The sequence below is a fragment of the Barbus barbus genome (assembly GCF_936440315.1).
Source record: "Barbus barbus genome assembly, chromosome: 49".
Classification (NCBI taxonomy): Eukaryota; Metazoa; Chordata; class Actinopteri; order Cypriniformes; family Cyprinidae; genus Barbus; species Barbus barbus.
This window is the reverse complement of record NC_136727.1, coordinates 16,349,462-16,364,327: the sequence shown is the minus strand read 5'-3', so window position 1 is coordinate 16,364,327 and position 14,866 is coordinate 16,349,462. Positions and strand designations below refer to the sequence as shown.

The following is a 14,866-nucleotide window of genomic DNA, read 5'->3' as shown; positions in this document are numbered from 1 at the left end:
CAAATTGTCAATTCCGTATGATTTCGTGCAATTTTATTTGCATGCAAAATATGCATTTGTTTTAACTAAGCGTGATCATCCATATCGCCATTCCTCAAACTAACATTCCTCGCCACCATTTCACCAAAACATAAAAAAGTTTTGAATTGAGTGTGTTGTAATTAATTTTTCATAGAATTTTCAGCAAAAATAACTAAACTAACTAAACTTTCTTTATTGGATGTTTGAACATTCATTACATTTTGGCGCTATGTATGATTTAATTTAGAATGTACATTTTTGTTGTTGTTTTTTTGTTAATAATTTTTGGGGGGAATATGTAAATAAAATAAATATTTGTATACAAATAAAATTAAATTCATGTATAAAAACAAATTAGTTTTGTACAATTTAACCACCAATTCACCAATAATTTTTCAGTGTTTTTTAATAGAATTTTCAGCAAGAATATCTATATTATGATATACCATCACCAGGATATAAAATGACTCCTATCAAAGATTTTAATTGGTTGATTGCACATGTAAATTGCTGAAATGTCTATCTGACATTTATAGAATGCTAAACTTTCATTATTAAATGTTTGAACATTCATCACATTTTTGCATCATTTGTTTTAGAATATATATATATAATATAGTATAGTATATAGAATGTCATAGAGCTTGCATATTGTTGCTCTTTTGTTGGTTTTGGTTGCTTCTATTGTCCTCATTTGTAAGTCGCTTTGGATAAAAGCGTCTGCTTAATGACTAAATATAAATGTTTATAAATGAAAAACTTGAATAAAAGTATATCAACCTGATAATATCACAAAATTTGCCACCAATTCACAAAAATGTTCATGTTAAGCAAACATAGCTACATTGTGATATAGATATACCGTAAAATTACTCGTATTAAAGATTTTCTTTTTTGAAAGCACATATTCATTGCTGAAACATCTATTATGTTTATCAAATGCTAAACATTCTTTATTGGATGTTTGAACAACATTTAGCTTTTTTTTGGGGGGGGGGGGGGCTCTATTTATATTTGAATGTACACAAATATAAGCACTGAATATTTAAAAAAAAAAAATTTGAAAAAAGGTCCTTCCCCTAAACCCACAATTGGTTAAGTGAATGTTTTATTGTTTTATACAAACATACTGCAATTATATTTGTGGCCAATAGTGATCTGTTGACAGGGTCTGAAGTGGCGTTATTTTGGGGTTTTTTGCCGGTTCAGACCAGAAGTTGTTGGTGCAGAGCAATGAAAGACTCCCCGCGCTCCCTCTATTCTGTCCACTCACAAGCTCAAGAGGAAGTGAGAGTGTTCAACCATTACTTTAACAAAGTCCCTGACTATGTGTCACCCTGCAGGGTCATTATTTTCCCATCTGCCTGTTAAGATGTTTGCAGTATTTCCAAGAGGCTTTTTGTCCTAGAGAAACCTCGGTGTGCTTAACATGTGAGGTCCGGACGGAAAAGTGTCCCGGCCCCCGTGATCGGAGCTCTTCGACTGTATTTTCATTTGTCTAAAGCAGCATTAGTAGGACAATGTCTACAGTCACTCTTCAAGCTTTGCCAGTCAAGGTCGTAAATTAGGTCATTTCTCGAGCGTGACCCTGACAGTCGCTAGTTTTCCATGATTCTTAACAACGTAGGGAAACGTGTCCAAGGAAACAGGCTCTATATCCGGAGTGAGCTGCCATTTCTCTCTTGCTTCACGTTGTGTGGCTTTAGTCGTCTGGAAGTGACTTAATATCAACTACTTCCTCTTCCTGAAGCTTGACGATTTTCCCACAGTTAGTGCGTGTTTGTTGTCTTTCCTCATATTGAAAGAGCTGATGACTAACTGTTGTCTAGAACAGGTCAGTCTACAGGCAAATTTTGTTTGATATAGCACATGTCTATTTATTTTCTTCCTAATTAATATTCACAGTGGTTCCCTATTTTTTACATTTACGCATTTGGCAGACACTTTATCAAAACACTGCATTCAAGGTTTACATATGTTCATACTCTACCATTTGGAATCCTTCAGAAAGACTTTTTGGAATAATTTAATATCTGATCAATTTTGGTTTGCACTTACCAGCTATTAAGGCCTTAAACTATAACCACAAATAATATACACATTTACATATTTATATATATATATATATTCAAAGTGCAAAGTGGACCAGACTTCATGCTGATAGTCAAAAGTAAGTATGCAATGTTACAAACTCTAGTAGCAGCACATAATAGGCTACAAATCTCCAAAGAGAGTCATTAATAATGATTGAAACCAAATCCCACTCATTCTATAAAAACCAAGGCCACAGAAGGGACCTTTTTAATACAACATAATTCAAATCTCTCCTGCGCTCCCAACTGGATTCATATCTGCTAAATAGAGACCCAAAGAATACAGATAGTACTCTAATGAAAAATATGCCTATATTAGTATCTGCCAGACCATCACTACCTTTCACAGCTCACACATAGTTGTTGTCGGGCCAGGAATTATATGTTTTCTTTTGCTTTCTCTGGGAGATTAATAGGTTTGAATGAACAAACAGAGCTAATACGAGTCCCTGATCTCTCCTGGAGCATCTGTGCTCCAGCCAACACAGTAAATCCAGTTATCACAACCGCTGAATGCATCCGGAGGGTATACCGTAAAGCAGCTGTTAACCTGATACCACAGCACTTAAAGAAACAGTTCACCTAAAAAAATACAATTTGCTGACCCTCAGGCTGGCCATCCAAGATGTAGATGAGTTTGTTTCTTCATCAGATTTGGAGAAATGTAGCATTCCATCACTTGCTCAGCAATGGATCCTCTGCAGTGAATGGGTGCCGTCAGAATGAGAGTCCAAACAGCTGATAAAAGCATCACAATAATCCACAAGTAATCTTGTGGCAAACTTGAGAAGTGAAAATTTGTGTGTTCATAAGAAACAAACTCCATTATCAAGATGTTTTTAACTTCAAACCATTGCTTCTAATTGAAATATAAGTCCATAATGCATAATATTTCTTTCTCCAGTGGAAAAGTAATCTTGTTTGAATCAGGAGCGAAATATGCACAGATTAACCACCATTTACACGCCACCTCTAAACAAATATGTTGGTGGATTTTGATGTGAGAGGACAACAAGAGATTTTCACTTGAGAAAGAGTTATTATGGATTATGGACTATTTTCTTGGATTATATTTTGGACAGAAGTGACAGTTTGAAGTTAAAAACACCTTAATGATGGATTTAATTCTTACAGTCACACAGCTTTTCACTTCGCAAGACATTAATTGATGGACTGGAGTGATGTTAATTACTTGTGGATTATTGTGATGTTTTTATCAGCTGTTTGGACTCTCATTCTGACGGCACCCATTCACTGCAAAGCATCCATTGCTGAGCAAGTGATAGAATGCTACATTTCTCCAAATCTGATGAAGAAACAAACTCATCTATATCTTGGATGGCCTGAGGGTGAGTAGATGTTCAACAAATGATCACTTTTGGGTGAACTATTCATTTAAATAGAACCAGGAATGAATTCCAGCTATCGGACGTCTGATAAACACATCTGATTCTCACTTTAAAATGCTGCGGTAATAAATTTCCCGATAAATCAGCGTATCAAAGGGAGCATTCGGTTTCCGTCACTCGAGGAACTTGAATAGTGTTATTATGTCCGAGTAACAGCGTAAAGATCTTAGATTTTGAGGTGATGAATGGAGCAATAGAGAAAGCCTATCTTCATTTTGCATATGTTTGAGCTCAAGCCCATTTTTCGTGTCGAAACTGTGCCCAGGGGTCCCCTCGCGAGTCTAAGTGGCGCAACATACAATACCCTCATCATGGGAAAATGCTTCCCCTGAGCGCAAACACAAAAACTGCTGCTCTTTCAATGAGCTCGCCAATTGTTGGACTTTCTATACCGCGAAACGTACGAAAGTTGCTATCAGACAAATGAAATCCATTCCAGTGGATTGAACTCTTGGGTGTTCTTTGACAGTGTTTAGTGGTTAGCATTTACAGGAGGAAGCCACTGGAGTGTTTCTAGGTTGCACATGCGATCTGTTTATGTAGGGTGACCTCTTAAAGGAAAGAATATAAAGATCAGGGCAACTGATTAGCCATGGGAACTTTTCTTGAAACAATGCTCCGGTTTCCTTCTCCGCGCGAGGCTGGTTCTCGTGCAGTCGTGAGCTCGGCACGCCGCTCACACACTCTGAAGGTTTCGGGTTTCTAGTCTTGAAGTAGCATCTGTTGTGCCTCCAGGTTTAAGCACTTGCTCGGAGAGTTTTGACTTGAGGAGACTGTAAAGTACATTGGGCGACGCTAGCGTGCTGACGTCTGGTAGTTAATGCCTGAGGATGTGGCATAATCTGTTTTCTATTTAGAAGAGATGACATGGACAGGGTTAATGTCATTGTGAAAGAATGCCATCTGGAGCTTTCCATTCCGTAAGGAGGCAGAACATTTTCAGTTTGATGTGGAGAACGGTCTGGTATCTTCATCTAACATTTGCTATTTGGGAATCTTATTGTCAAAACTATTCATTTTGACTGAAATCTAAAAGTGAAACCTTGGATTTCAATGTGGAAACATTGTTTAATCATTATGTAATGTTTAAAATAAATTTTAATATTTCTTTAACGTTTATATAATATAATAATTCTATAAATATTAAATATAATTTTTTTATTTTACATTATATTATATTGTTATTTAATATTGATTAGCATCATATTACAGAAACAAAATAATGGTACATAAATTATGGTAAATAATGGTATGTTAATATTATATTGCACTAACGTGTCTTAAAAATAAAAATAAAAAATTAAATATGCTTTTTTTTTGTCCAAGATAATATAGTCCAGTTACAGATGATTATATATGAATTATTTGTAGAACTTTAAATAATGCTGAAAAAAACGTTTAATTTTTTATAAAAATCGAAAATAATTAAAAAATATAATAATTCTATAAATTTGAATGAATGTAAATATATTTTTCATTTTTTTATTTCATTGATTATATTATATTATTGTAATTTAATATTGATTAGAATCAGATTACAGAAACAAAATATATGAACTGCATATTGCCCTGTAATGTCTTATAATCATTTTATATATATATATATATATATATATATATATACACACACAATTATTGTCCAACATAATATAGCCCAGATACAGATTATTAGATGAATGATTTGTAGAACTTAAAATAATGTTTCAACAATCATTTAAAAGATCAAACATAATTTAGAAATATTATAATTCTATAAATATTACATATATTTTTATTGATTTAAATATATTTTATATTTATATTATATTATTCTATTGATTGGCATCATTAAGTTGTCAGTGGTGTTTCACGTTTACATTATTACTACTGTATTTATGTTCAACTTACAGTACAAACGGAACAATACAGTATTACTGTGATATTTAATTTATATTTATATGCTCATGTCTGTTTGTTGTTTTTCCAGCACTACGAAGGTGATGTGACATAGAAGACATCCTGTACGGTCAGACTACAGGAAGCTGGAGATGAGGATTGTGGGATTGTGGAGGACTGGGCCATACAGTCCCCTGCTGATCTTTCTGCTCCACACGCTGCTGCCTCTAATACGGACCAGTAATGCTGGAAACCAGAATATACCACGACTGCAGCTCTCTCATACAGGTCAGAACTCACACTCTTACAGATAGGTACGCTCGCTGAGTGTCGTTCCTGTGGCAATCTGCAAATCTTCAGTTAAATCTTTTCTCTGAAGCTGCTTTCGCTTATTTCCGTTTAGCCGTGAGGACATCAGCAGGGTCAAGCTGTTTTAACAGACACAATGCAACAGGGGAAGAGTGCCATTAACCTCTGTTTCCTGGAAATCTAAAGTTAATTAGTCTGTATTTTTGTCTTCTTTTACGGTTTTTTTGTTTGCTTTGTTTTTATTAAAATTTTATGTAATAATTTAACACAATATTGCTCTGTTATGTGTCTTAAATAGACATAAACATAGAAATACATTTAAAATGTGATATAATAATTATGTAATATGAAAACAACAGCAATGTGATAAAAGACGCCACTTTAAATAATTGTTTAATTGTTTAACAATGATTAAAATTATTCTCCATTTGTAGAAACATCAAAAATAATAAAGTAAAAATAAAATATTAATAAAAATGCTAAAATATAATACAAATACATCTAAAAATACCAACAATTGATAAGCTTCCATGTTTTTATATCATGTATATAATAAATTAAGTGTGTATATATACACACACACACACATATTACATAAAACATTACAATTTAAGTTAGTTATTTATTCTTAAAAATATAAAAAACATGATAAAAAAATTAATAAATAACTGATCAACTTTTTGAAAAATATATATGTAGAAACTTCAAAAGTAATAAAATTATAATGAATTATTTAGTTATGTATTATATACAGTGTGTTACTTACATGATTAAAAGTATGCTAATTATTGATTATCCAAAAATATAGATTTTAAAATGAATATCAGCAGTTTCTGAAATCAAAATATGCTGCATGTGATAACCAAACCCCCTTCCTTCAGCCACTTCCCAGTTTTACCTACATAAAAATGTAATAATAAAAGAATGAACAGATTAATATAATTTAATAAATTCTTATTAAATGATTTTACCCAACAAAACACAATTTACACCAAGAGAACTAATAAATTCCAATAATCTAATCCCTTCCATAACAACATTATCACTGATAAGGATGAAACCTCTGGGCCACATTAACGATACTACCAGCCACAAAGCAATACATCACTGGACTGCTCTGCGACTGTCTGTCTGGACACCCACGCCACACAGTCTCATCCCCTGAGCCATCTGCCATTATCAGCACATCACAGCCGCCCCTGTTACTGACCCCTCAGAACACCCGGAACCTGCAGGATGCGGCCGCTTCCTCTCAGGAAGGTTCTGTATACAGTGACGTCAGACAGAGCGCTGTACCTATAGTGTAAATGTGCTTCCCATTATCTTCAGGGCTGTTAATAGAATGTGTACATCATCTCAGGGGCGCCATGCATTTACGAGTGCAGGGCGGCAGACATCCAAAGGTTGGCAGCGAGACGCAAAAGCCAGACGTTATTCATTAATTGAGACAAGTCACTTTTGCTTGCAGGTATCTTTAAGTCTAATTTGAATGCCAAGCTAAATAAGACAGGAAATGAGAGCAAGTACACAAAGAAGACTTTTGAAATAGCTGAATATGATGGTTTTATTATGACGTAGGAAGCTTTTGAGGGACATGACAGTTCAGGTTTGCATCTTAGACTTTTGTTTGGGGGGAAAATTGTAGATGATCCAACTTACAATAAGGTAACAACCCTATAGTACTGTTGTATCTGTAGAAAGAATCAAATAAATGAGTGAATCGTTATCTTGAACGATGTAATATCAGTGCAACTATACTGACAACAAAATATGGAGAAGCTTATGCATCCTAGTATGATAATGCTATTTTGTAAAGCTTAATAGCTAATTTGAATCAGTCATATGAACCATTTGAATGCACCAACATACTAAAACACATAATATGTGAGAAGCCTGGTGTGCGATACAGTGTGACGCTAGCATTTTTTTCATGTTACGATGTTTATTTATTGAAAAAATTATCTTGTCATGCTAAAATCTGCTAAATATAGCTGTAATTAATTTACACTATTGCAAAATGTAGCTATTGTAGTAGAAATTGTGCTAATGTGTAGAGTTTTGTTTAATGGACAAATCATAGTTGATCCAATAAAAATATGCTACCAACCCTATATTACTGTGTCATGCAGGCAAATAAATCAGTTTTTTGACACCAAACAGTAGTTGTTAATGTTGTAGCTAATGTTAACATTAACATATTAGGATATATCTAGTAGCTGTCATATGAACCATTCGAATGAAAAATTACGTTAGACTATCGTGATTTGGCTCAGCTATAAAATTTGTGTGCGATATGTTGTGATGGTAGCATTTTGTCATGCTACAATGCTAACTGTTTGAAATGTAGCTTGTTACTGGAAAAATTGCAAAAAACAAACAAACAAAAACACAAAAAACACACCTGGATATATTTTACATGACTGAAAAAAATATTTTTAGATTCTTAGTTTATTTCCTTCAACATGTTGAATAGGAAGCTGATTCTTATCACTTTATAAACAACAAATTAAATTTTATTTGAAAACAAAAGAAAATTATTTTGTTACTTATTCGCCCAATTGTTGTTGCAACCAACTTTACAGGCATCTGATACCGATGTCCCCCAAGGCTATATCTTAGGTTCTATGGCATTTAAGTATGAAGGAATAGTTCACGCAAAAATAAGAATTCAGACATCATTTCCTCATCCACGTGTCTAATGTAGTTATGACGTAGTAGTGCAGTAGCTGAAGTGATAATGTGCTAATGCTTCAAGTGTGGTTTACTACCCACTACTCTCCTCAGGTTTTTATTGGAAAGCAGCTGTCATACTTCAACTAATGACTTGGTTCATTATTTTTGAATTGAGTCAACTTCCTTAATTAAACTGCTTATTTAACCTCAAAAGTTTAAGTTTTGCTCGCAGATGCACAGACAAGTGATTTTCCAGTGTCGTCTGACTTTCCTACTGGTGTTTACCAGTTAAACTCCCGCAAATTTGGGGGATTTTCTTTCTGACAGATGGGTGGATTAAAACCAAAAGAAACATTCCTGGCATTTGAGACTGGATAAATGTCTCAATCTCTCCACGACAGGAAGGATTTTTTACATAACACCCACCGGTCTCATTTTGACAGCTGCACCACATAATGTGTGTACTAGGAAGATTTGAGAAGAATATTTTAGATATGATCAAAACACTGTGTACACAATGAAGATTCACCCACATAACCTTTGCAAACTTGGGACTTTGGAGTCATTTCAATGACATTTTATATATATATATATATATATATATATATATATAATATAATATAATATAATATATATATATACGTATATACATACAGTGCCCTCCAAAAGTATTGGAACAGTAAAGACAAAATTGCTCTGTTGGCTGTGGATTCAAGACATTTACAAATATGATTAAAAGATGAATATGAGACAAAACTACAGAATGTCACATTTTATTATTGGGTGATTCAACACACAGATGTTTTTCCAGCTAAGAAGTTCAGCACTTTTAGAGTTTCATCCCTCTATCTGATGTGAGCATAAGTATTGGAGCAGTTGCCTCACAGGTCTTTCTAAGTGGTCAGCTGTGTCCTGCTGCATTCTTTCTTCAGATATTAAAAGCAGGGAATGTGTCGTATCAGTTATATACATTACTTCTGCATTCTGAATCTTGTATTCGATGATGACGCACACAAACCAGGATGAAGACGAGGGAGCTGACTTTGAGAGAAAAGCAAGCAATTTGGATGCTAAAAGAAAAGAGGAAGTCAGTTAGAGCTATAGCAAAAACAAAGGGCATGGAGAAATCAAGAGTTTGGAAACCACCAGTAACCAATGACCTGATCGGCTGAGAAAACAACAGTAGTTGATGACAGACAAATCACAAAAGCTGTGAAAATTAACCCTAGAAGACGTGTCTGTAAAATCACCAACAACTTCCAGAAAGCTGGGGTGATGCTCTGACAATCTACTATCCTCAGGAGACTTTGACACAGAATTACAGATGCTACACAGCAAGATGCAAACCTCTGACCAGCACCAAAAATAGAAAGACAAGATTAGAGTTAGCAAAAAAGCACAAAGGTGAGCCAGAAGAGTTTTGGAGCTGTGTTTATGGACCGATGAGACAAAGATGAACCTTTATCTAATTGATGGGAAAGCAAAAATGTGGAACGGCAATAATCCCAAGCATCCAGCCTCATCTGTAAAGCATGGTGGAGGTGATGTCATGGCATGGGCATGCATGGCTGCCTCTGGAACAGGCCCTCTCAACTTTTCTGATGACTTAATGTATGATGACAGTAGCAGAATGAATTTGGAAGGGTACAAAACCATCTTGCCTACCAATATTCAAGAAAATGCCACCAGATTCATTGGGAAGTGCTTCATATTGTATCAGGACAATGACCTAAAACACCCTGCCAGTTCAGTCAAGGAATTTATAAGGGCAAAGAAATGGAAAGTCTTAGATTGCCCAAGTCAATCTCCAGATTTAAATCCGATTGAACATGAATTTCACAGCTGAAGAGGAGAGTAAAGGCAGAAACTCCCCAAAACAAGCAACAATTGGAATTGGCTGCATTAAAGGCTGGGAAAAGTATTTCAAAGGATGAGACCAAGAGTCTGGTGATGTCTATGGGTCACAGACTCACTGCTGTGATTGTGTGCAAGGGATCTGCAACTAAATAATAGCTTTTAATCTTTTATATCTGCCTTATGTTCAACTGTCCCAATACTTATGCTCACATCAATGAGTGGGATGAACTCTAAAAGTGCTGTTCTTTTATTTGGTAAAACATGTATGTGTTGAAACGGCTAATAATAAAATGTGACATTCTGTAGTTTTGTCTCATATTCATCTTTTAATCATATTTTCAAATGTCTCCACAGCCAACAGAGCAATTTTGTCTTTACTGTTCCAATACTTATGGAGGGCACTGTATATACTATATATATATATATATATATATATATATATATATATATATATATATATATAAAAGACCTTCTGACTTGTTCACAGTGGCATATTCAAAGAGAACCACTAAATTAAGCTGGGTTATTTTTCCAATAGTCCTCAGAGGCCAAATCTTAGCAAGACAGTAAAACATTTTTATTGTAGTCTCTCATTGCAAAAATACAGCCCTTTGGAACCAGGAATGTGACCTATGGGATGTAGTTCCTGATAGCTGACACAGTGCTGCGTCACAGTGATGACCCCTGACTGTGTAACCCCTTTTATATCCATGGCAACAAGGTGCGGGAGATAAGTAGAGCAGATGAGTGAGGGTCCCGGGCTAATGAAGCCATCGGGGCGTTAACACTGAACAGAGCCAGGAAGAAGAATGCTGCTAATTAGAGGAAGGAAAGATGAAAACAATCTGAATCATTATCTCTGAGGCTGATGGGGTCTATATTTCTCAAAATAGACCTTCAGAGAGAATATTAGCTGTTAAGTTTAATAGCACAGATACCTCCTGGAGAAAAGGACACTTCAGTACATTTTATAAAAAATAATTATGATGAAAATAATACACCTACACAGCAAGTATGCTGATACATGTCAATTCAGAATCCCACAGGTCACAATAGTGACTGTAAAAATGTTTTTTTGTTTCCATCTATAATGCTCTAAAAACATTACCAACTGATATTTTAGTGCACTTCCTGCAAATATGGGAATAAAAATAAAGGATCTCAATTAAAGGGGTAATATAATGCCCATTTTCCACAAGTTGATATTATTCTTTAGGGTCTTCATGAAAAGTCTGTAACATAGTTTGGTTAAAATTTTTCATTGGTAGTGTAAAAAACACCTTTTTACCCTGTCAAAAACAGCTCTTGTCAGTGGAAGCCGTATTGTGTCATTCTCCTTTAAATGTTAATGTCAGTCCTGTCTTCCTGTGTCTTGTGTTCCCCTTCCTCTCATGCCCATATTTGGTTAGTTCTTGTTCCTGTCCTCGTTTTGCTTATCAGTTTATTAGTTTCCAGCCGTGTTTAATTACTCCTCACCTGTTTCTGTTCTTCCTCGATTGATTTGCTTCTGTTTAATAGCCCTGTGTTTCCCTGTCTTCACGTCAGCTGTTAGATGTCATTTGTGTGCATCATGTCTCCTGCGTTCTCCATGTTCCTTGGCATTTGGTTTCTATTAAAGACATGGTGAACGTTACCTCCTGATTCTCCTCGCTCCTTGCTCCTGGTGATCGTGACAGTTAATGAGCTCTGCTGACCCCGCCCCTCTCTTCGAGCCACTCTCTAAGGGACTGTTTACTTTAGCTGCATTCATCATGAAACTTGTTAATTAGCACATTATTAGGAGAGGCGATTTGCAAAGATTAATTTGAAAAACCTTGTACTCACTTCTTCTGGAGGTGAAGCTGGATCACGAATGATTCGCGCGAACATAGATGCATTCAGGCAGATCGAGGGTGCATTCCCTTCCCAACCAAATGTAATCCTCTTCAGCCACTCAGATGACGGGGGTAAATGACTACTGCTACGTTCATTATTACATCCAACAACAAACATCTGCTTCGGCGGTGAAACAACTGGTGACAGCTCATTCAGGGCAGGTCTGAGGGAAGACACCAGTGCAGTCTGTGCTAAAATGCTACTGTCAATCAAACTATCGTGGGAGCAGCCTTCGTCTACGTGACGTCACACAGACAGGCATCTGAGATTGGCTCGATTTGAGAAAGGGGTAAAGATTCTAGTACATTAAAAAAAATCATTATAGGGTGGTTGTGTACACACACTGCCAACACACATTTCAGTTCAAACAACTTGTAAAAGTGCATGATGTAGCATTATATGACCCATTTAAATATGTGCAGTTTCACATGATTAGTGCAAATGACCAGAGCATTTTATTTCCTGTTTGCACCTTGAGAAGATGATGGATGAACAAAAGGCTAGTAAAGTATGTTAACATAAAGATATAACAACGATTTTTAGTACACATTATATTTAGGGTGTCTAGTATTAATATATGCATTCACATATATTCAGTTGTGTTGAGTGTGGTCATAGAGTGAGTAAACATGTTGTCATATTTATGACTGCTGAAATATGTGATTTCAGTACTTACCTTATCCCACCGGTCACAATTGTGACTGAACATAAAACACAATTTTTCACACACTTTTCCAAAAAATAAAACAAAACAATAATTATTTCAAATGGTTACTAAAGACACATCATTTGGATATTTTCATGTCTGGGAAAAATTTGGGAATAAATGGGTTAAAGGAATAGTTATCTTTAGAAATAAAAATTATATTATCATTTCCTCATCTTCAGGTTGTTTAAACCTGTATGTTCTTATTCTGTCTGTGGAACGCAAAACAAGAGTTGTCTATAGAGCCGTTTTCCATTGAGGAAAAGAAAAAGCTTTTACATGAATAACAAACTAATTTTTGGTGTGTTTCTTTCACAGAGCTATCATATAACTTCAACAGACTAACCTTTCTTGAACTGTTACTTTCTAGTACTTTACATGTTTAAGTATGCTAGTCAACACATCAAAATACTTTAAAATATGACAAACAGATTTGAAAACATTTAAAATGTACTGTAATGTAAAACTTTTGATTTTAAATGAATTCAAAGAGCATTAATGAAGGAAACAGTCATGTTACTGTACTCTTTAAGTAACCTTAAGTGGCCTTAATTAAGTAATTAATTCATATCTACTCTTAAAGCAACTGAAATCAAATGTCAAATTCAATCAAATACTTAAAGAGTACAGTAACATATTTCAGTTGTCTTGAAGTGTCCTGACCTCATTCTTTAAAATGCAAGACAAGACGTCCACCCAAAGCCTAAACATCATTGCTGACTTTTTATAATCATACTTTCAGAACAGATCACAGCAACCTTGTGACAATTGGTGATAAATGCCAAAGCCATTCACTCTCGTCTTTAGCAAGTCTTTCAGAATGATGATAGATAATGATAGTCTGTTTTGAGCAAAGGAAAAGCAGCAAGGGCTTTGGTTTGGGTCGGGTCATTGACAGGATTTTGTTTTGCCTCACTTGACATGAATATCTCTCACAAACTGCTCTTAAGTAGTGTATACGTCCATGTGCGTGTCCGTGTGTGTTTGTGAGCACTTTCAACACCTCCAGTCCAGGATTGAAGCAATTAAACATGCACCCAATGGCTCCTTAGAGAGATTACGTCGTTCCAGAGAGTAATGAAGAAAACAAGTCTGGAGTGGAAGGGTGCTGCAGCGGAGGCCTCTCATCAGTGCTATGCGTCTGTAGAGGCACACTTTCCCCCTAGAGAAAGGCCTTTAGTCCACACTCCTCCTAAATAGGCAGCAAACTCAAAAACACGTAGGTCAAACCGCACAAATCTCCAGTGGGATGTGCTGGTCATCAGAAGACCATTGTTCTTAGTTTGTTTCCTTCAGGGCTCTTCAACATGTTGAATGGCAAGTCAATGTTTATTACTATATAGACAACAAATTTCCTTTCATTAGAAAACAAATACAAATTCAGTTGTTATTTACTCACCCTTATGTTGTTTCAACCAACTTTACAGGGATCTGATAAATGGTGTCCCCAAAGGCTATATATTAGGTCCTATTGCATTATGAGTATTAAAGGAATAGTTCACCCAAAAATAAAAAATGTGACATAATTACCACATCCCCATGTCGTTCTTAACCAGTATGTTCACATTCTATCTGTGGAACACAAAATTAGTATTTTTTTTAGCTCTATACAGCTATTTTCCACATAGAAAAATTAAAAGACTTTACATGAACAACAAACTAACTTTTGATGTGCTTCTCATACAACGCTATCATATGACTTAAGCAGACTCACTAATTCTTGATCTTTAAAAGGTCTTGAGGTTTTTATCTAATGTCACCTTTTATCTAATGTTTTATTCTAATGCTATTTCTCAGCGTTAGCTGACTGTGGCTGGCACAAAGTTTGCAAAAGTTCACTGATCTGAAGTTTGGCACCAGCAGCAAGTTTGAGGAAATACAACAAACTCCTAATCTTTGCTGCAAAGTCCCACAAAGCCTATAAAAACAAATGCAAGGATACAAATGAGAAATTAAGGGAGAGTCTAAACCGGACTAGGAAGATGAATTACCCTCAATGGGACATTTCACAGACCAGGCTTACATGGTATTTCATAAGACATAAGGCC

At 35.3% G+C, this 14,866-nt stretch overlaps 1 protein-coding gene across 2 annotated transcripts in view; it reads left to right on the top strand.

Annotated features, from left to right (window-relative positions):
• Positions 1-14,866, top strand: part of LOC306867624 (semaphorin-3D-like) — a 59,959-nt gene that overhangs the window by 16,835 nt on the left and 28,258 nt on the right. The window contains exons 1-2 of one of the 2 annotated variants that reach the window (XM_079413393.1): positions 4,178-4,443; positions 5,490-5,686. In XM_079413393.1, coding sequence (XP_079269519.1) covers positions 5,551-5,686 — 136 coding nt within the window. In that variant the 5' untranslated portion in view covers positions 4,178-4,443; positions 5,490-5,550. Of the gene's footprint in view, positions 1-4,177; positions 4,444-5,489; positions 5,687-14,866 lie in introns of those variants that run through there. The other variant, XM_079413392.1, reaches the window with a different exon arrangement.